The sequence below is a fragment of the Rana temporaria genome, chromosome 9 (assembly GCF_905171775.1).
Source record: "Rana temporaria chromosome 9, aRanTem1.1, whole genome shotgun sequence".
Lineage (NCBI taxonomy): Eukaryota > Metazoa > Chordata > Amphibia > Anura > Ranidae > Rana > Rana temporaria.
In genome coordinates, this window is record NC_053497.1 from 134,592,579 (window position 1) to 134,614,530 (window position 21,952).

The window sequence follows — 21,952 nt, forward strand, 5'->3', positions numbered from 1 at the left end:
TTCATATATTAACATGCTTTGTAGTAAGAAAAATCAATCATTTTGAATCAGGTGCCAATGCACCACAATGTATATTTTAACTACTTCAGCCCGGAACAATATTGCTGGTCAATGACCAGGCCACCTTTTGCGATTCGGCACTGCGTCGCTTTAACTGACAATTACGCAAAATTGTTGTCCTTTTTTCCCACAAATAGAGCTTTCTTTTGGTGGTTTTTGATCACCTCTGCGGTTTTTATTTTTTGCGCTATAAACGAAAGTAAAGCGACAATTTTGAAAAAATATTTTTTTTTAACTTTTTGCTATAATAAATATCCCCCAAAAATATAAAAAAACAACGATTTTTATCCTCAGTTTAGGCCAATACGTATTCTTCTACATATTCTCCGTAAAAAAATCGCAATAAGCGTTTATTGATTGGTTTGCGCAAAAGTTATAGCGTCTACAAAATAGGGGATAGTTTTATGGCATTTTTATTAATATTTTTTTTTACTAGTAATGGCGGCGATCAGCGATTTTTATCGGTACTGCGACCTTATGGCGGACACTTCGGACACTTTTGACACATTTTTGGGACATTGGCATTTTTATAGCGATCAGTGCTATACAAATGCATTGATTACTATAAAAATGCTACTGGCAGGGAAGGGGTTAACACTAGGGGGCGAGGAAGGGGTTAAGTATGTTCCCTAGGTGTGTTATAACTGAAGGGGGGGTGGGACTGACTTGGGGAAATGACAGATCGCTGTTCATACATTGTATGAACAGCGAACAGTCATTTCTCCCCCTGACAGGATCGGGAGCTGTGTGTTTACACTCAGTAACGAGCGATCGTGGGTGCCCGGCGGTGATTGCGACCGCCAGGCTCGTACCGGGACCAGGGGCGAGCGGGGGGCGCGCACACGCCCCTATTGGCTGCATAGCGAGATGACGTATAGCTACGTGATCTCGCGCAGCAGAGCCGACCTGCCGCCGTATATCGGCAAGTAGTTAACAAGCATGTACTTTATTTTTAATGCAGCGTACCACAATTTATGCACGGTTCACATCTGTGCATTGTAGTGCACTTTATCACATATGCTAGTTGCATTATGTAGGTACGTTGTGGTGCGATTCAAAATGGATATCTCACTTTTGTATTATCAGGCATTGTGGTAATGCAAGGTAAACACGTGTTTTACTGCGCATTACCACAACACATAAGGGTTTATGTATAAAATTTGCTATGTAAATATATCAGTTGCTTCCACAGGCATCAAGAAACCTTACAATAATTTCCTTTATACATTATGGGCCAAATCCTCAAAAGGGATACGCAGGCGGATCTGCTGTTCCGCCTGCGTATCCCTGTGCCTATCTTTGGAACTGATCCTCAGAAGCAGTTTTCCAAAGATAGGCAGAAGATCCGACATCTGTAAGAGACTTACACTGTCGGATCTTAGGATGCAGTACCGCATCCGCCGCTGGCATTTCGCGTCGTATGCAAATGAGGACTTACGGAGATCCACAAAGCTTTTCAGCTTTGTTTTTTCTCCGTAAGTTTACGTTTGCATGCGTAAAATTAGGGATGCTTTTACAAGGTGTAAACTGTTTACACCTTGTATAAACAGACCGCAATTTTTTTTTTAATTAGATTTTTTTTTTTTCGCCGTATCTTTTTTTTAACCCGTCGCAACTTTATTGTCCCGTCGCAATCCACAAAGCCCGGCGTAACGTAATTTCGCGCAATGCACGTCGGGAAAATGACATCACGAGCATGTGCAGTACGGCCGGCGCGGGAGCGCGCCTCATTTAAATTGTCATCGCCCCCTGGATAACAGGACCGCCTTGCGCCGGGAGAATTTAGGTTACACTGCGTGAAATTTCTAGGTAAGTGCTTTGTGGATCGGGCACTTAGGTAGAAATTTCCCGCCAGTGTAACTTAAATGGGAAAAATTAAGTTAGGCTACGATTTTGAGTATTTGGCCCTTATTTCCTAAGGTTGTCAGCGCCATCTACTGGAAAAATATTGCATTTTTTCTACAAGTACTTCAATCAGAAAAAAATGCTGCAATAGTGCCATTAGATGGCGATGACCACCCTAGGAAATAAATATATTAACTAACGTAGATTTACATCGACAGAATGGCATGGGCAGGCAAAGCAACGTACAGGTACGTTGCTTTGGATTCGTCGCCTTGCGGCTGCGCAAGCTCCCACTGCATGCTCTGTAACTGTCCCCACAGTGCCCGCGGACTCGATGTCCGCCGGTGTCCCACGATCGTGTCACGGAGCGGCAGAACGGGGAGATCCCTGTTCTGCCTAGTGACAGGACACTGATATACTGCTCCCTGTCATGGGGAGCAGTGATCAGTGTTGTGTCACTGGTAGCCCAGCCCCCACACAGTTAGAATCACTCCCTAAGACACACTTAACCCCCTTCTTCGCCCCCTAGTGGTTAACCCCTCCCCTGCCAGGGTTATTTACACAGTTATCAGTGCATTTTTATAGCACCGATCGCTGTATAAATTACAATGGTCCCGAAACTGTATCAAAAGTGTCCGATGTGTCTGCCACAATATCGCAGTCATGATAAAAATTGCAGATCACCACCATTACTAGTAAAAAAAGAATAATATTAAAAATGCCATAAAGCTACCCCCTATTTTGTAGACGCTATAACTTTTGCACAGACCAATTAATATACGCTTATTGCGATCTTTTTTACCAAGTGATTATAGCAAAAAGTAAAAAATATTGCTTTCTTTTTTCAAAATTGACGCTTTTTTTTATAGCGCAAAAAATAAAAACCGCAGAGGTGATCAAATACCACCAAAAGAAAGCTCTATTTGTGGAAAAAAAAGGACATCAATTGTGTTTGGGTACAACGTCGCACGACCGCGCAATTGTCAGTTAAAGCGACGCAGTGCCGAATCGCAAAAAATGCCCCGGTCATTGGGCTGAAGTGGTTAAGCAAATTACGGTAAAGATTTGTGGCGATTGACACACTCACACAGTAAAAAAAAATTATACACAGGCGTGAGCACGCTACCGTGAAAAGCAGAAATTACATCTCCAGAGTTGGCTACTGCTACCCACTATTCACCACTTTAGGATTTACCTATTCAGGTTACCATATTCTGTATGCTATTGTAGGAGTGGTTGATTGCCTCAGTCAGGTTTATCTAGGCTGACCATTTGTATCCATTGAGACCGATCAGACTCTAGATAGACAGCAGACCTGGGAGAAGTTTTTAATCACTTTTACTTACGTATGTATATGTGTTTTATAAAGTGTTTGCCTATGATCTTGTTACAAATAAAATAAACTTTGTGATATTGCTTTTAGTATGCCTTCTTTCCAAACCCTATGTCTTGAATAAAATTATAGGACGTGGCATATTATACTAGGCTGTCCACAGCGCCATTCTCTGGCGACAGCATAAACACATATTATTCACATGAACAATTAACTTTACCCACTTCTCTCAAACCTGTTCACCTCTTATGGACCAGCGCAATTTTCAGATTTCTGCTTTTTTAGCCTGTTTATTTAGCAGTAATTTTGTCATTACGCAAAAAACAACGTAATACTGTACATATATTGTTTTTTAATGGCCAACAAGGCTTTCTTTTGGTGAATATCATCCTGCAACAATGATTTTGTTTTCTCAATCCTTATGCCTTGTACACATGACTGGTTTTCACGACGAGAAAACTGCCATTTTTTATATTGGTCGTGTGTACGCTGCCTAGCAGTTTTCTTGACGAAAAAACTGCCCGCAAAAAAATTGAAACCAGCTATCTTTTTTTCTCGTCGTGTTTCCCGTCAGTCTTTTTTTCGTCGCGAAAAACGGTCGTGTGTATGCTTTTCCAAGGTGAAAAAAAACGCACATGCTCAGAATCAAGTATGAGATGGGAGCGCTCGTTCTGCTAAAACTAGTGTTCAGAATGGAGATATCACATTCGTCACGCTGTAACGGACTGAAAAGCACGAAAACTGAAAAGCACGAATCGTCTCTCATCAAACTTTTACTAACACAAGGATCAGCAAAAGCAGCCCTAAGGGGAGCTCCATTTGAAAGGAACTTCCCCTTTATAGTCCCGTTGTACCTGTTGTACGTCACCGCGCTTTGATCAGATGTTTTTTTGCATGAACGTGTGTATGCAAGTCAGGTTGGAGAGGAATCACGTCGGGAAAAACTATGGCTTTTTGCACGTCAGGAAAAACGATGGTGTGTACAAGGCATTAGACAATTAAACATAACAAAACTAAAGAAAAGGCCCTTTTTTCCCTTTTTTAACAGCGTTAGTATTAAATAATGTAAATAGTGCTACTTCACATAAAAAGTGTGCATTTGTTTCTGTAATTTGTCCTTTGTCCAGTCATCTCTATGAACGTCGGAGGCCCGGGCGCAATGTGATGACGTCACGCCCGAGTTCTCAGAAGTAAACAAAGCTGCGATTGCAGCTAGTAAGGATGAGATCTGTGAATTTTTTTCACAATCTCATGCTTTCCAGCCTGGAGGAGAGATGTGGGGTCTTATTAACCCTGCATCTCTCCATAAAGAAGACCTGTCACACACTATTCCTTGTCCCTGGTAGCTCACGCTCAGAAGCGAACGCACACGTAAGTCCCGCCCACATATGTACACTGCTTTCAAATCACATATGTGAGGCATCGTCGCGTGCGTTAGAGCGCATGCAACAATTCTAGCACTAGACCTCCTCTAACTCTAAACTGGTAACCTGTAAAAAAAATAAAAAGCCTCCTATGGAGATTTTTAAGTACTGAAGTTTGGCGCCATTCCATGAGTTTGTGCAATTTTAAAGCGTGACATGTTAGGTATCTATTTACTCAGCGTAACATCATCTTTCATATTTTACAAATAAATTGGGCTAACTTTACTGTTTTGTTATTTTTAAATTCATGAAACCATTTTTTTTCTAAAAAAAAGGCGTTTAAAAAATAATAGCAATGACCGTCATTTTATTCCCTAGGATGTCTGCTAAAAAAACATATGTAATGTTTGGGGGTTCTGAGTAATTTTCTAGCAAAAGAATGATGATTTGTACATGTAGGAGAGAAGTGCCAGAATAGGCCCGGTATTGAGATGGTATAAAAAGCCCGGTATTGAAGTGGTTAAAAGCACACTTAGAGGGTCACTAAAGGAATTTTTTTTTTCTAAATAGCTTCCTTTACCCTAATGCAGTCCTGGTTTCATGTCCTCATTGTTCGTTTTTGCTGTAATCCTTCTCTGTTCTGCACACTTCCTGCTTGTCTGTTTCCTTATGAAAAAAGTACTGGGAGCTTCTCTCTGTGGTCTCTAATCAAGAAGGTGTGATTACTGGCCCGGATTCAGGTAGATTTGCCCCTTTGTTACAGAGGCGCAGGGCAGCGTTTTTGCCCTGCGCCCCCACAAATTTCCTGCGCTACCCGCGATTCACGGAGCAGTAGCAGTAGCAGGGCGCCTAATGTAAATGATCCCGTAGGGGGCAGGAATCATTTGAATTAGGCGCGCTCCCGCGCCGAGCATAGAGCGCATGCTCCGTCGGGAAACTTTCCCGACGTGCATTGCGGCAAATGACGTCGCAAGGACGTCATTTGCTTCAAAGTGAACGTGAATGGCGTCCAGCGCCATTCACGAATCACTTACGCAAATTACATAAAATTCAAACGTTGCGACGCGGGAACGACGGGTATACTTTAGCATTGGCTGCCCCTGCTATTAGAAGCTGTACGGAAACGACGTAAATTGTGTACGCAGGGCTCGCGTAACATTGTGAATCGGCGTTAGTATGCAATTTGCATACTATACGCTGCCCACAATGGGAACGCCCCCTAGCGGCCAACGCAAGAATGCAGCCTAAGATATGAAGGCATAAGGAGGCTTATGCCACGCATATCTTAGGCTGTAGTCGGCGTAACGAGCTCTCTGAATCAGGAGAACTCGTACTCGTTACGCCGGGGCAAGTAAGCAATTTCGCTGCGTAACTATGGTTACGCAGACGCAATTGCTTCTTGAATCCGGGCCACTGAAAACAAACACTGCCCTGTATTGGCTCTGTGTCTCTGTCCTTCACACAAACATGAAACTAGATGAAAAACGAAACTGAAAGTGCAGGCACATTATATGATTGATTATTATCTATTTTTAATAATTTTTAAAAGGAATCAGTGAACTATTATGTCTATATACCCTGTAAACAGTCATTTCAGCAAAAAAAAATAAAAAATTCCTTTACGACTCCTTTAAATCATGATTCTGGTATAACGCATTGCAAAGTTATTTCCAAATGAAGCAAAGTATTTTTTTTTCAGTGTTATATGTGTAAATATAGGTAAAAGGTGTACAAATATTAATGGGCAAAGCAAACAAAAAAATAAAACAGTTTAAACATTAGTTAATAAAATAGAAAAATACCAGGGAAATTATAATTAAATGGAGAAGGAGAATAAAGAGTTAAATAGAGCTGGTTCAAGAAAATTAAGGGTTAACAGGGGAACATTTAATAAAAAAAAAAAAAAGGAAAAAAAAAGTTTTTTACTTGTCAGGTTGCTTTAACTGACTTCATCTGAAGATCAAAGTGCATTCTTTTGATCTGTCGATGAACAAACAGACAGATACTAAATGAAACAATTTTTCATTATAGCTTTCTGTATTTGCGACTGACCTATGTTGTTGATAAACAAACAGACTGCTTTTTTATATAGCTCCTGCTGCCGGGACATTCCCTGTGTACCCCACAATGCAGCTGTGATTAATCAGAGCTGAATTGCCTGACACGGGGGATCCCAGCAGCAGGGCAGAAGGACTGGACCACAAGACATGCCCTGTGTACAATGATTACTTTTTGTTGGGTGTGTCTAGCATGCCCAGAGTCTGCAACTGGTTAAACAACACTTTTTTTTCTCAAAGCTTTATTGAACCATTTTTTTAATATACTTAGCCACATATAAAGATCTAACATCATTTGGCTTCATAAGCAAACACAAAAACACAATTTGAGCCTGTTTGCCATTCAATTTTATACTTGTGCATAGACTTTTGCATTCTCATCAAACATTAAAATAATAGTACAAATCAAAAAAAGATATATAGATATATAATACATAATAGAAAACAAGAGTTAAAAAAAGAAAGGCTTCCTTCAAGATTCCCTAAATTCCTATGTGTTGACAAGCTAGGTCACAGGTACGGTCTGAAAATGTCTGTGAGAGCGGAAATCTTTGCACGACCCCCCACGCGCGGGAGTGACGTCATCGCCGCTCCAGCCAATCACAGCGCTGGAGCGGCGATACTCAGAAGACACGCCAGGCAAGAGGACATCTCGCTCGGAGTGGACCAGGTAAGTTCTACACACCTCGTTCCGAGGTAAGTATTTCATAATGAGCTAATATGCGGTGCATATTAGCTCATTATGACTTTTGCCTTGCAGGAGAATTTTTTTTTTTTTTTGATGCAGGTTTACAACCGCTTTAACTATGACTTTGGGATGTTTCTCTTGTAGGCTTGCTGTCAATTCCTCAATATGCATAATGTAGTTTACTTCAGACACCCATTCTTTAATACTGAGAATGACTCCAGAATTCCAATGTCTAAATATAATAAAAATTAAACTACACCTATCTTTCAATCTTAATTCATCACCAACCAACAATCATCACTCACAATAAACCAGCACTCATCAACACCCAGCTACCCACAAAAAGAAACAAACCCAAACAAAGTACCTCCCCAAAAATTCAGCCCACCCAAACTTTAGCTAGGCCTGACACGTTCTAAATACTCCTATCTGCCTTTACCTTTAGATAGTTCCCGCGTGGCTCCTAAAAACAAAAGAATTCAAAGATGCATTTAGTAGATCTGAAATTATTTGATTTATTTTTTCATAATTATGGGCCATCTACAGTCTTTAGTTTTTTTTAAAGTATGCACACACCCCAAAGACGACTTCAGACTATATTTTAGGATCACATGAATGTGTATCGATCAGACAAGTCCTGTTAACACCACAAACACATTTCAATTGGCAAGACTTGAAATACTGTATCTCCAGACAGACTCACAAGCTAGAAAAGCATATTGTGTGCATTTCATTACTTGTAGACAGCCATGGTTCTCATTCCTTGCTTGTATATCTCTCATGATTGTGTTCACCACGGTATAGTCAGTCCTTCCCAGTTCAGAAACATTCCATTATGGTTTTCCGTCAGGGTGTCAAACACTTTCATCATTCCATCCACACTCTCGTGCACCTTCAGTGAAGCCGTTGCACCACCCATGTCGGTTTGGACCCATCCAGGAGCAAAAGTCACAACAATAATCCCATCAGATTTGTAGGTCTCAGCCTGACATCGCGTTAACATATTCAGTGCTGCCTTGCTGCACCGGTATTCTATTAAAGGATTTTTAAATATTTCAAGTGAGACTCTTTTTATAGAGCCTAAACCACTGGATATGTGGATCACAGCAGCCTTGCTGCAGCTCATAATTTCATTAGGATTTTCTTGTGCGGCTTTCTTCAGCAAGGGAGCAAATATCTGAGTAACCAGCATTGGTCCTACCGTATTCGTTTTATAGAGTCTCATCATGTCCTCTGATGTAGTTTCATCCATTGGGTGGTAGATGGCAATACCAGCATTATTGATCAGCAAGTTCAGACCACGTCCTTTCAGGGTCTCCTTTACCACACTGTAGGCATCTTCAATGCTGGCTTTGTCTGTTACATCCATCCTGACAGTAATGAGGTTTGAGTATTTGGAGGTCAAGGACTTGAGTTCCTGAGCAGTTTCTGGATTCCGACACGCTGCAAAGACATGTTCTGGTGGATTCTGTTTGTTGAGAAAAGTCTTTACCAGTTGCAGACCAATTCCTCTGTTAGAACCAGTGACCAGGACACTGCGGATAATGAGGTTTGTCATTTTGGTTTCCTGGCAGTCCTGTGTCTTTGCAATAAAAGCTGCTGAAGAACTTTATAGTCTTTCTACAGTACTCTTTACTCTTAGTGTTCCTTTATGTGTGCTCTGCTTATCTGAAAATTTGTTAATATTTTACTAAAATATTCATATATACTAAGCTATAATGACCGATATTGATCGGTCAAAGCCTCAAGCCCTATTTCTTTGAGCTGCAATAGTACTTAAAAGCAGTTAATTAGTAATAACAGCATGATAATATGACACACAGATTTACTAAAACTGCTGCACACAGAGCCTGGTGCAGCCGCGCATAGTAACTGTTTTGCCAATTTTACTACCTCACTTGACTGCTGAGGCACAATGAGCCCAGGTACCCCTTAACTGCAACATATATGTACATAAAACCTTCCCCCTTGCCCCTTCACCCTATTAAATAAACACGCTTACAACCATTAGGTTGGAAAGGGCAAGGCCACAGATTTATTAAAAGCAAACATAACATTTTGAAGATTGAACATTTTACAACCAGTGCCAGTCACAGTTGTACTGTAAAGAACACAATTCCAAAAGGGGGAGGGGCCTGTCCTTGCCATAAGTGCTGGACAGGCCGCCTACTTCCGGTTTCCATCAAGGGCATGGCCCATTACAGCCATTTTATGCTGGCAAGGTCAAGAAAACCACAGCAAGCTGTGACATACCATAGAAAAAAGGGACGGGAGGGTGGGCAGCTTTTCCCATAATTCCCTGGGACGATCCCTTTTACCCGAGCTCAGGCCCATCCCATACCCCCAATTTAACCAATCCTTAAGTGACCACCACCTTGTCCAGTACCTGGCCATTCCCCCATCAGTCAAGGCTCTCTTTCCCTAAGGGGCTCAAGAGGCCTTCATATCCACATGCTGATATATATATATATATATATAAGTGGATACCACCTTTTTTCTATATCAGAACCTAGGCAATCTTGATGCCGCTCTTACCATAAAGTTAATAACAAATTATAAAGACTGTGCTAAAAATAAATATCTTCTGGGGTAAAACCAAACAGCTGCAAGGGATGACTGGGTTTACAAAATTTAGCTCTATTTGGAATAATACCACATACCCAGAACTGGCAAAACTTACCTATGCTCCCAAGTGGTGTGTGCATATGGTATCACGTACATGCAACATATTTTCAGAGCTGGTAAATGATTATCCTTTTCTTTATTGCAGACTGTGTATGGTCTACTACAATCTATGTACTTCTATTATTTGCTGTTGTTCCACATGGTGCAGGCACAAAATTTGCCCTCTGGCCTCTTTCTTTCCCAAACACCTATTTTTGGTCTGTTGCAGGACATTGAAATACAGAAGGGCCTTATTTGCAATTGTTATGTATCCCTACTGAATATCTATTTGGAGGCCTACACCTGTGTAGCCAAGGTTTTGCTACTATGCTTATGAATAAGGGACAGTTTCTTTATTGTTATAATGTGTTTGGCTCCCTCTAGTGCATGCTGAACTCTGTGTGTTCTTTCTCCTGTTTGAGGACTCAGAGCAAAGCATTGTGAAACATGTAGTCCGGGATGAGGAAGTGACACTGTTAGCAGGATCAATCTGGACTACAGGTAACAGAATGCTGTGTGCACAGAACAGCCTGCTAAAAAAGTCTGGTGCGGCCTGATTCCCTCTCTCTGGACGCCATTTTGACCTTGCGAGCAGGAGGTCTGTGTGACAGGGAGTGCTGAGAATCTGCGGCCTACACAGCGGAGAGCCGGATAGACAGCCCCAGAGGGATCTCTGAGGACAGCATCGCTATCCCAGTACAGCAGACCGATGTGTGTTCCGGACCATCCGGAGGTACTTGCAATCCAGTCTACAGGGAGCTGCAGCGTGGCGTCTCTACAGGACAAAGATACAGAGACAGAGAATTCCGGCTGGAACCCTCTATTCATCTGATCCATTCATCTGAGGTTCGTAGTGGTGAACAGCCCTTGTTATAGTTAACAACAGTACTGCTGAGTAATACTTATACAGACTGGCTGGTGAAACTTGTAGTTCCACGGATATGAATCTACATCTACATAGGCTACACACAGCAGGCGCTTGGGGTCAATATACCCATTGGGGTAGATCCACGTACCTCGGCGCATTAATACGATGGGCGCAGCGTATCTAAGATACACTATGCCGCCGCAACTTATTTTTTTTTCGAATCCTGAAAGAATTTGCGCCGTAAGTTACGGCGGCGTAGTGTATCTTTTGGGGCGTAATGGCGCGGAATTCAAATGGATGTAATGGGGGCGTGTTTTATGTTAATACGTCGTGACCCGACGTAAACAACGTTTTTTTTTAACTGCGAATGCGCCGTCCGTGGGGGTATCCCAGTGCGCATGCTCAAAATTAACCCGGAACAAGCCAATGCTCACAACGGTGACGTCATTATACGCAAATCCCTATTCGCGAATGACTTACGCAAATGACGTAAAAAATTAAAAATTGTACGCGTGAACGCCGGCCATACTTAACATTGAGCTTGCCTCATAACAGCAGCTTTAACTATACGCCGGAAAAAGCCGAACGCAAACGACGTAAAAAAATGCGCCGGCCGGACGGACGTTCGTGGATTGCCGTAAATAGCAAATTTGCATACTCGACGCGAAATTCGACGGAAAAGCCACCTAGCGGCCTTTTGAAAAATTGCAGCTTAGATCCGACGGCGTACTAAGACGTACGCCTGTCAGATCTAGCCGAGATGCCGTTGTATCTTGTTTTGTGGATACAAAACAAAGATACAATGCGCAAAATTTGAAATTACGGGGCGTATCAAGAGATCCGCCGGCGTAATATCTTTGTGGATCTGCCCCATTGTGTTTTATAATCAGTATTGTAAACACCCTTTTGATAAAGTAAAAGGAGGAATATACACCATTTATCATTTTTTGGATAAGGCGCAGTTTAGTACATTCTTATTGCCTTTTAAATCTTGGATTAAAGCGGTTCTATACCCAATAATTATAAAAAAAAAAATTTTTACACCTGAAAGGCAAAGGGCATAATGAGCTAGTATGCACCGCATACTAGCTCATTATGAAATACTTACCTTGGAACGAGGTGTGGAGAACTTACCTGGTCCACACCGAGGGAGATGTTATCTTGCCTCGGTGTGTCTTCCGGGTATCGCCGTTCCAGTGCTGTGATTGGCTGGAGCGGCAATGTAGTCACTCCCGCAAATGCACGTGGGAGACTTCATTCCGGCAAGGTCCGGCGGCTGCCGGGCCTTTAGACGAGGATACCCGCTGTGCATGCGCCGCTGCAATCAGCGGCGCATTGCGAGGGGAATATCTCCTAAACCGTACAGGTTTAGGAGATATTCTTTATACCTACAGGTAAGCCTTATTATAGGCTTACCTGTAGGTAAAAGTGGTAGTAAAGACTTTACTACTACTTTAACTGCAATACAAAAAATGCAGGCTAGCTGAAGATAATGGGAACTAAAGGGACAATTCTAATTTCCTTTCTTTTGTGCACAACATCCTTATGCTCAGTTGCATGCATTGCATTGAACTATTACAGGGAGCCACCCTATAGGGTGTTATTTAGGTTTATATTGTTGTTGATATTTTAAAGTTTGCTGGTCTGTGTGTTGAGGAGAGGTCCGACACGTGAGATATAGTGTTGGGTATTTACTCCTCTGTCTACTTGTCCACATAGGTTTTGTATTGGGTCTATGTTAAGTATTGATGCATAGTAATATATGGACATATTTATTGTTAACATAAAATGAGCCACTTATGCAATTTTCTGTGTTTCTTTCATCTTAGTAAACATATCTGATTTGTTTCATTGATATTGTGTGAGTCTCTTTTTACTACCACAGCTGTGACGGGATGGAACCCAAGGTGTCAGAGGTAAGAGAGGATTTGCAGAGTCGAGGTAACCAATAGGGTGCAGAGTCTATTAGCAGCCCTCACGGGGTACTGCTACACCTGTAATATTTTCCAGATTTTTAATATGAAATCCAGGGACATATTTTTTCTTTACTAGTAATGGCAACAATCAGCGACTCTCTGCCCGTCGCCGCCCACCTCACAGCCTCTCAAGTCTTACTCTTCGGGCCCCGGCTACTACTGGGTGGGGAGCGGAGGAAGATCACCAGGGACAGGCAGGTGGCTGACCAGGATTTGAGCCAAGGCAGAAGAACATGTGAGCGAAGCTGAATGGGCATGCGCCCGAAACTGAAGAAATATTCCCTCTGCTCCGACCAGCACATGATAAGGGGCACAGATAATGGCAAAAATACAACCCCCCTATGCTAGTAGGCACGGCGGAGCGGGGTGTGTAATTCTAATTTTTTTATTTTAATTCTGCACTGACTGTCTTTAAAATTGCCCCTGTCCCCTATTAAATCCAATCCGGGGACAAAACCAGGGACAGACTTGGTCTGGGGACATTGTCCTCAATCAGGGGACTGTCCCCTGAAACTGGGGATGTCTGGTCACCCTAACCTGTAAGGCTATGGATCTGTGGGAGTCCGATGTGGGGGACTTGTCTTGAGAACAGTGGGAAAATGCACTGGAAGCAGTGCAAGCTAGCTCTCATAGTACTTCTCAGTGCTTATCAAAGTTATACCTTTTATTGTGAGTCCATTATACCCTAGTGAAATTGTGAGAGCCAGTTTGTCCTAAATGGACCATGGGGATCTCATACACATGCTGTGGGGATGTCCCAGGTTACACAGATACTGGACGTCTGTTCTTGCAGCAGTTAACAGCGTATTCCAAACAGACATCCCTTCCGATCCCAGGCGCTGTCTGCTGGAAGTTTTTGATGACATTTTACTGGATGCCTTTACCAAGGAAGCTGTTTCCAAGGCCTTGTTTCAGGCACATACAATTATTCTCCTCCACTGGAAAAGCACTTTGCCTCCATTCCATAAGGCAGCGGTTCTCAACCTCAGTCCTCAGGTACCCCAATGGGAACTTCCCTTAGATAAAATGTCTCTTATCAATACCATATCATTGATATTGATTTAAAGCAGCTGTGCAAAGTAGGAAAACCTGAAAACATGGCCCGTTGGGAAAACTTGAGGATGGAGGTTAAGAACCACTGCCTTAAAGTTGAAGTAAACCCTCCTATTGTTTTCAGCCAAGGAAGCTGCCATCTTGGCCTCTGTTTAATCTGCAACTGCCACGATGCTGCACATGTGATCAGTTATGAAACCAGCCATTGGATGGTTTGACAGTTTGGTTGAGAGCACAAGCAAATGTGACATCTAGCATTTCCGGCATGCCGGGAATGTTAACTGTTTTTTTAAACTATCAAATAGATGGGTTTACTTCTGCTTTAAGGAATGGCTAGAATCATTTTCCGACCACCTAACTGTAAATATACATCATTACTTTGACACTAAATACCAGGGGTTATTGCAGCAGCTAGCTGACATAATCTCTGTATCTTTTTTTTCAGTCAGGCGGACGGGTAAAAGTGGTCCCAGTGGCAGATTCACCACAAGATCACTTTTATAGGCAGCGGTGCCCTCCCGCCGCTTCACAGTTGTCTCAGAGTTTATTGGTGAGCCTGGAGCCGATCTGATCCTTCAGGTGCCTGGGCAGGGAGCCGAGTGAGAGCAAGATGGCCCCACTTGGCTCTATGCCCTTGGAGGACCGGAGTGACATCTGATGTAATTTTCGCCTCTCGGTCTTAAAGGCATTTTTTTCCTTTACCACTTCAGCCCCGGAAGGTTTTACCCCCTTAATGACCATAGCATTTTTTGCGATACGGCACTGCGTCACTTTAACTGACAGTTGCGTGGTTGTGCGAGACTGTACCCAAAAAAAATTGACATCCTTTTTTTCCCACAAATAGAGCTTTCTTTTGGTGGTGTTTGACCACCTCTGCGGTTTTTATTTTTTACGCTATAAACATTTATTTTTTTACTTTTTGCTATAATACATACATATAATACATACCTGCGCCCGCTATCCTGCTTTTGCAGACTGATGTACAGGTACGTCAGTTTGCGCAAGAGAGCCGACTGCCACAGTATATTTGCATGAGCAGGTCGGCAAGTGGTTAAAGACAAGATTTCATATTTTCTTTTGCTCTTAATGGTAAATGAGAGATCTGGGGTCTTTTTGACCCCAGATCTCTCAAAAAGGTGGACCTGTAAGGCTTATTTCTATTACAAGGGATGTTTAAATTCCTTGTAATATGAATAAAAGTGATCAGGAAAAAAAATGTGACAATGTAAAAATAAAAAATAGAAAGTAAAATGAATAAGAAAAAAAATCCTCAGAGTTTGCACGCAGAAGCGAACGTATACTTAAGTCACACCCACATATGTAAACACAGATATCGCTGCGATCGTTAGAGCAAGCGAATTAATTATATTGCAAGGCCTACTCTGTTACTCTAAACAGGTAACCTGTAACAATTTTAAAGCGTTGCCTATGCAGATTTTTAAGTACCATAGTTTGTCGCCATTTCATATGCTTGCGCAATTTTAAAACATGACATATTAGGTATCTATTTACTAGCATAACATCATCTTTCACATTTTTCAAAGAACTGGGCTAAATGTACTGTTTTTTATTTTATTTTATTCATTAAAGTGAAAAGACCGCTGTGCAAATACAGTGTGACATAAAATATTGCAATGTCCGCCATTTTTTTCTCTCGGCTCTTTGCTAAATATATATATATATATATATATATATATATATATATATATATACATAATGTTTGGGGATTCTAAGTAATTTTCTAGCAAAAAATACAGTTTTTTACTTATAAATAACAAATATCAGAAAAAGCAAGGGGTCAGCAAGTGGTTACCCTGCTAAATTTTAAACGGTTTGGAGGGTTGGCTTGTTGTACCAGGATTGGCTCCAGTAGACCTGATTATTAATAGGATATTGGGGTAGAATGCCTCTGATTACTTAAAGTGAAAGTCCACCCTAAAAAAAAAAAAAATTACACCAAAATGCTGCAAATAAATTAAAATGTTTTTTTTACTTACCAGAAATTGTGGTTGCTAGGCGGATCTTCCAAATCTGCCTCTTCCTAGTCCGCGGCTGGTCTTCATCCTCGTGTTGTCTTCTGGGGAATGGGGCGCGCTGCCTTCTGGGAACTGTGTGTATCCCAGACAGCAGCCGCCTATTCATACAGCGCCGCAAGAATCACGCATGCGCAGTAGGAAAATGGGCATTGAAGCTGCAAGGTGCAATTGCCTGTTTCCCTTAGTGAGGATGACGGTGCCGGGACCTGCCACAATCCAGGGATGGGCCTCGGGGGGCCAACATCGCGGGCGCCTAGGACAGGTAAGTGTCCTTATTAAAAGTCAGCAGCTACAGTGTTTGTAGCTGCTGACTTTAAAAAAAAAAAATTGCGGGTGGAACCCCCACTTTAATGTTGTTTACTACTATCTGACTTTGGAATGCTTTGGACTTTGGAGTGATAGGGAAGCCTATCACGTCTCCAACTAATCTTTTACCACTTTCATCAGCTCATTCCCCACAGTTACAACCTTTTGTACCACCTGCCCCACCCTATTAGATTGTAAGCTCTTCTGAGCAGGGCCCTCTTAATACTCTTGTATTTTATTGTATTGTAACTGTATTGTCTCCCTTTTATATTGTAAAGCGCTGTGTAAACTGTTGGCGCTATATAAATCCTGTATAATAATAATAATAGTGGTGCTTTCTTGGTACTGTAATTTCTGTTTTCAGCCACTAGGTGGCGTTGTATGTTCTCTTCAGTGAGCTGAAATCTGTACGTAGCTCTATGAGGTTAGAAGATGCTGTAATTGATTATTTGTTTTTGTAATGCTTGAAATGTATTCAAATAAATTTTCTTCTGATTAAACAAAAAAAATAAAGATCTAATTTATTTACACAGAAAGAAATGTTTGCTATCAATCAAATATAACAAAATATATAGGCCCAGATTCTCAATGGGCTTACGACGGCGCAACACCATGTACGCCGTCGTAAGTCCTAATCTGGGCCGTCGTATCTATGCGACTGATTCTTAGAATCAGTTACGCATAGATATCCATTAGATCCGACAGGCGTAAGGCTCTTACGCCGTCGGATCTGAAATGCAATTTTTTTTTGTCCACCTGGTGTCGCCTCCGTCGTTTTCCCTGTCGAGTATGCAAATTAGCTAGATACGTGAATTCCCGAACGTACGCGCGGCCGACGCAGTAAAGTTACGTCGTTTACGTTAGGCTTGTCCCGGCGTAAAGTTGCCCCTGGGTATATGAGGCGCAATCAATGTTAAGTATGGCCGTCGTTCCCGCGTCGAAATTTGAAAATTTACGTCGTTTGCGCAAGTCGTCCGTGAATGGGGCTGGACGCCATTTACGTTCACGTCGAAACCAATGACGTCCTTGCGACGTCATTTGGAGCAATGCACCCTGGGATATTTTTCGGACGGCGCATGCGCAGTACGTTCGGCGCGGGAACGTGCTTAATTTAAATGCTATACGCCCCCTATCCGCCTAATTTGAATTAGGCGGGCTTGCGCCGGGTGATTTACGCTACGCCGCCGCAACTTTACAGGCAAGTGCTTTGTGAATAAAGCACTTGCCTGGAAAACTTGCAGCGGCGTAACGTAAAGGAGATACGTTACGCCCGCACAGTTTTGCGTGATTCTACGAGAATCTTCCCCATAGTAGCTGGTCTAACTTTAAAAAGCAGTGATGTTACAGATTAAAATACAAAATGTTGCCAATGGACAGAGACAAATACAGAAAGAAAAAGTTATGGATTAGGAAATATTAGAGTTAGGTTACACAGACTTCCTTAGGTCCCATTGTGCGTCCACAGAATAAGAGTAAGGCTGCATTCACACCTAGGCGTATATACGCCTGAAGCGTGACGCTCGTGCCGCTGGAGGGGCGAATTTACATTGATGTCTATGAGATGGTTCGCATCTCACGCCGAACGCCGAAACGCCGTATGCCTGCTGCCTGAAAACAAGTCCCGGACCCTTTTTTTCAGGCGGCTTTCGGCCTTCGGCATAGACATCAATGTAAATGATTTGTAAAAAAAAAGTTAACAAATCGCGGCAAAATACGCCGCGTACGCCGCGTTACAGTGTGAATGCAGCCTAAGAGCTGCCTGATCTTTTATATACAAAAATAAACGCTATTTTGATTCCAGTTATTTCATGGACTTTATATGTTGATGAACTTTTCACTGATGATTTTTGGTTGTTTTTCATTTATTATAGAGGTACCCCATGACGGTCGATGATTGGCCAGACCGGATCCACGTATGGTGGCTGAGCCTAATGCTCCGCCTACCCTATCATCTTATCCCCAGAGCGGGGAATGGGACGTGAGGTGAGGTGAGGAGAAGAGAGGACCGAGGAGAAGGAATGTATGGCGGCCCGATGGAGAACCCTGGCCCCATCAGCAGCACCAAGGATAGCAGTCAGGTACTACTTGATCCTCGTCATCATATTCATGTTTGCCAACTGCCAACCAGAAACAAGCAGCAAAATATAAAGACAGCTAGGACCGCAGGGAATCTGTGCAGGGCCCACATGACTAAGGGAACAGGGGAACAAGAAAATTAATGATTGGCTCTCCAGGGGCAGGGGGGGCGGAGAGAGGAGTTGATAAAAGGTAGTCCCCGCCCCATCCGGCAAGCACAGCGCGGAGGAAAGTTCAGGAGAGACATCATGTCGGAGCTTGCTAGCATTTGGGCCCAACTTCAGGCCGAGGCAGCACTTCATGGCCCTGAATGGTTACAGAACCAGCTGCGGCCTATTTTGGGGGGTCAGCCAGCGACAGGTACGGACGGAGGGCGCGAATCGGGACGGCTTCGGAGGTCCCGGCCCCCGGAGCGCTTCTCCCCTGAGGTGTCTCCGAGAGCCCTGCGGCCAACTGGGAGTCCTGCTTTGCGGGCCCCTCCGGGCCCCCCCGCGAAACGTGCGGCGCTGCCAGAAAAGGGGGGGACCGGGAGGAATCCCCCTCATGGTCGGAGCACGGCGGGTGGCCGCTCTGTCAGCCCTTGGGCGGCCCCTTCCCCCGCCCAGCGTGTGGAGTCTGAGGTAGCGGGCCCCCCCCTCCGCGGTGCCGCGCGGGGCCTCAGGGCGGGAGGTCGAGGGGCGCGTTTGTAGGGCCCGCAGCCGCCGAGGCCTGCAATCCGGCTCCAGGGAGGACGGACGGAGGGCTCGCCAGTACCAGCAGCGTTGGGGACGTCGGGGCTGGGGGCACCCCCCCGGCCCGCGGAAGGCGACGGGGAAGTCGGTGAACGGGTCTGGTGCCCGTGCCGCCGCCGGGCTCGCGGCGGCCAGGGATCCCTCTCCTGGCTGGCTGTCTGAGGAGGGTGAAGAGCCTGCTGCGGTGCGGTCTGAGGGCGAGCTAAGTGACTCCGATGAGGATCTCCCCCCCAGGAGGGGGGTGTCGGCGATGGAGACGGGACGATCGGCTAGTGGCCCTACCCCTAGGCAACATGGTAAGTCCATTTCACCTACAGTTTTAAATGATGGGTTGGATATGTCGGATAGGGGGTTACAGGTGGGGGCGGCGGGGGGCGGTGCCTTGTCCCCTGGCTTGTCGGGGAAGGGGGGGTAGACTCGGGTTTGGGTGGGTTTGCGGGGTTTTTGGCTGGTATAAAAGCACTAGTGGGCAAGTTTGAGACTGCGGGGGGAGGGGCGGTGCCCAGTCCGGCTGCGGCTTGGGTCGCTCCCGCGGGGGTGGGGCCTGGTACAGTGTTGGCGGCAGTGGCGACAGCCCCGCAGGTGGTGGCGTCAGTGCCCCCGTCGGTGGCGGCCCCCGGGGTGGCTACTCCTAGCGTGGCAGCTACTTCTGGCACGGCAACGCCGGTGGCGACTGCGGAAAAAGGGGAGGCGGCTAGACAGGAGATAATCCGATTAGCGGACGCGGCAAAATGCGAGGTCTATGTTTGTTATGAGGCTTCGTTGGGGACCCATCTCAAGCCAGAAGTCAGGGAAAAAATATGGAAAGGTGAGTATGTGGAGATTTTCTCTCTTCTGCCGTTAGAGAAGTTCAATTTGGATAGGGGAAAGCCTGACGAGTCTAAAAAGGAGGAGGAAGAAAGGCGCAGGTATCGTCTGATCCCGCGCACTTTTGCCAACTGGTTACAGGCATTTAGCATCCTAGCATGCGTGTTGGGGGAGAAGAAGCCGGAGTTCTGTTCGGGGTTGTTTATTTACCAGAACGCGATCGGAGAGGCTCACAGGGTCTATGGGGGTTCGGCGTGGCTACGGTACGACGAGCAATTTCGTCAGAGGATGGCGGTCAGGACTGACTTGCGCTGGAATCAGAAAGACATGAATCTATGGTTGTGCTTAATGACAGCAGCTAGGGCCCCGGGTCAGTTTTTTCAGGGGGGGGCCTGGGGTCCCTCTACCCAGGGGCAACCGGCCAACCGTGCAAAAGGGGTGTGTTGGCAGTTCAACTCCAGCACCTGTCGATTTGGGGGAACTTGTCGGTACAAGCACGAGTGCTCAGGTTGCGACGGCTCCCACCCCCTTTCAAAATGTTTCAAACAGAGCAAGGGTCGTGCCAGGGGACCCTGCTAGCAAGAGGGAAGACTCCGGTGAGGGTGGAAAGGATGCGGCCGTTTCTCGGTAGGTATCCGGACAAAGAGGTAGCGGGCATTTTGGAGAGGGGTTTTTCGGAGGGGTTTGTGATCTCGTGCAGGCTGGAGGGGGTTCCTCCGGTGCCGCGCAATTTAAGGTCGGCGTTGCTACATCCGGAAGTGGTTTCAGATAAACTGCGGAAGGAAGTGGCTCTGGGACGCATGGCCGGCCCCTTTCCGGCGGCACCCTTGCAGGATTTGGTGGTCTCCCCGCTGGGGGTGGTTCCCAAAAAGGAACCCAACAAATTTCGGCTGATACACCACCTTTCGTTTCCAAAAGGTGGGTCGGTTAATGACGCCATTGATCCCGAGGCGTGCACGGTTAGCTACACGTCGTTTGATGCTGCGGTTTACTGGGTTCGGCGGTACGGGCAGGGCGCTTTGATGGCGAAGTCTGACATCGAGGCGGCCTTTCGGCTGTTGCCAGTGCACCCGGACAGCTTCCGGCTGTTGGGGTGTTGTTGGGAGGGACAGTTTTACGTTGACCAGTGCCTCCCAATGGGGTGTTCAATCTCCTGTGCGTTTTTTGAGATGTTCAGTTCCTTTCTAGAGTGGGTGGTTCGGGACGTGTCAGGTCTCAATTCAGTTATCCATTACCTGGATGACTTTCTGTGCGTGGGGCCGGCTTCATCCAGAGTGGCTGCAGTGCTCCTGGCGACGCTGGAGCACGTCGCTGATCGTTTCGGGGTTCCCTTAGCCCCCGAAAAGACGGAGGGTCCGCGCACGGTCATGACGTTTTTAGGTATTACGTTAGATTCCGAGGCCATGGAATGCAGACTCCCAGAGGACAAGGTTGTGGCGCTCAAGGCGGAAGTTAGGGGCATGCTGGGGCTGCGCAAGGTTCGGCTTAGGGTGCTCCAGTCGTTGCTGGGCAAGCTGAATTTTGCGTGCCGCATTTTGCCAATGGGGCGGGTTTTCTGCCGACGGCTGTCGGCTAGCACGTCCGGGGTGGTGTCGCCCAATCATTTTGTTAGCCTGCAGAGCATGGGTCTTCAAACTATGGCCCTCCAGTTGTTCAGGAACTACAATTCCCACCATGCCTAGTCATGTCTGTGAATGTCAGAGTTTTACAATGCCTCATGGGATGTGTAGTTCCGCAACAGCTGGAGGGCCGTAGTTTGAGGATCCCTGCTGCAGAGGATACACAGGGAGGACTTGCGGGTGTGGCATTCCTTTTTGGAATTTTTTAATGGTAGGGCGTTGTGGATGTCGGGCCCGGTCAGCAATTTTGACCTGGAACTCTACACGGATGCGGCGGGGTCCTCCGGTTTTGGAGCCTTCTTCCAAGGCAGGTGGAGTGCGGGGCCTTGGCCGGTGAGCTGGGTGGAAGCGGGCTTTACGAGGAACCTGGTGCTGCTGGAACTGTTTCCGGTGGTGCTGGCGTTGGAACTGTGGGGGTCGGATTTGAGGGACAAAAAAGTGAGATTCCATTGCGACAATCTGGGAGTGG

General features: G+C 45.1%; 1 protein-coding gene across 1 annotated transcript; it reads right to left on the bottom strand.

Annotated features, from left to right (window-relative positions):
* Positions 1–7,842: 7,842 nt before the first annotated feature.
* On the bottom strand, positions 7,843–9,010 carry LOC120914102 (C-factor-like). The gene has a single exon (XM_040324585.1). The coding sequence runs from the start codon at positions 8,903–8,905 to the stop codon at positions 8,138–8,140; it is 768 nt and encodes a 255-aa protein (XP_040180519.1). The 5' UTR covers positions 8,906–9,010; the 3' UTR covers positions 7,843–8,137.
* Positions 9,011–21,952: the final 12,942 nt, after the last annotated feature.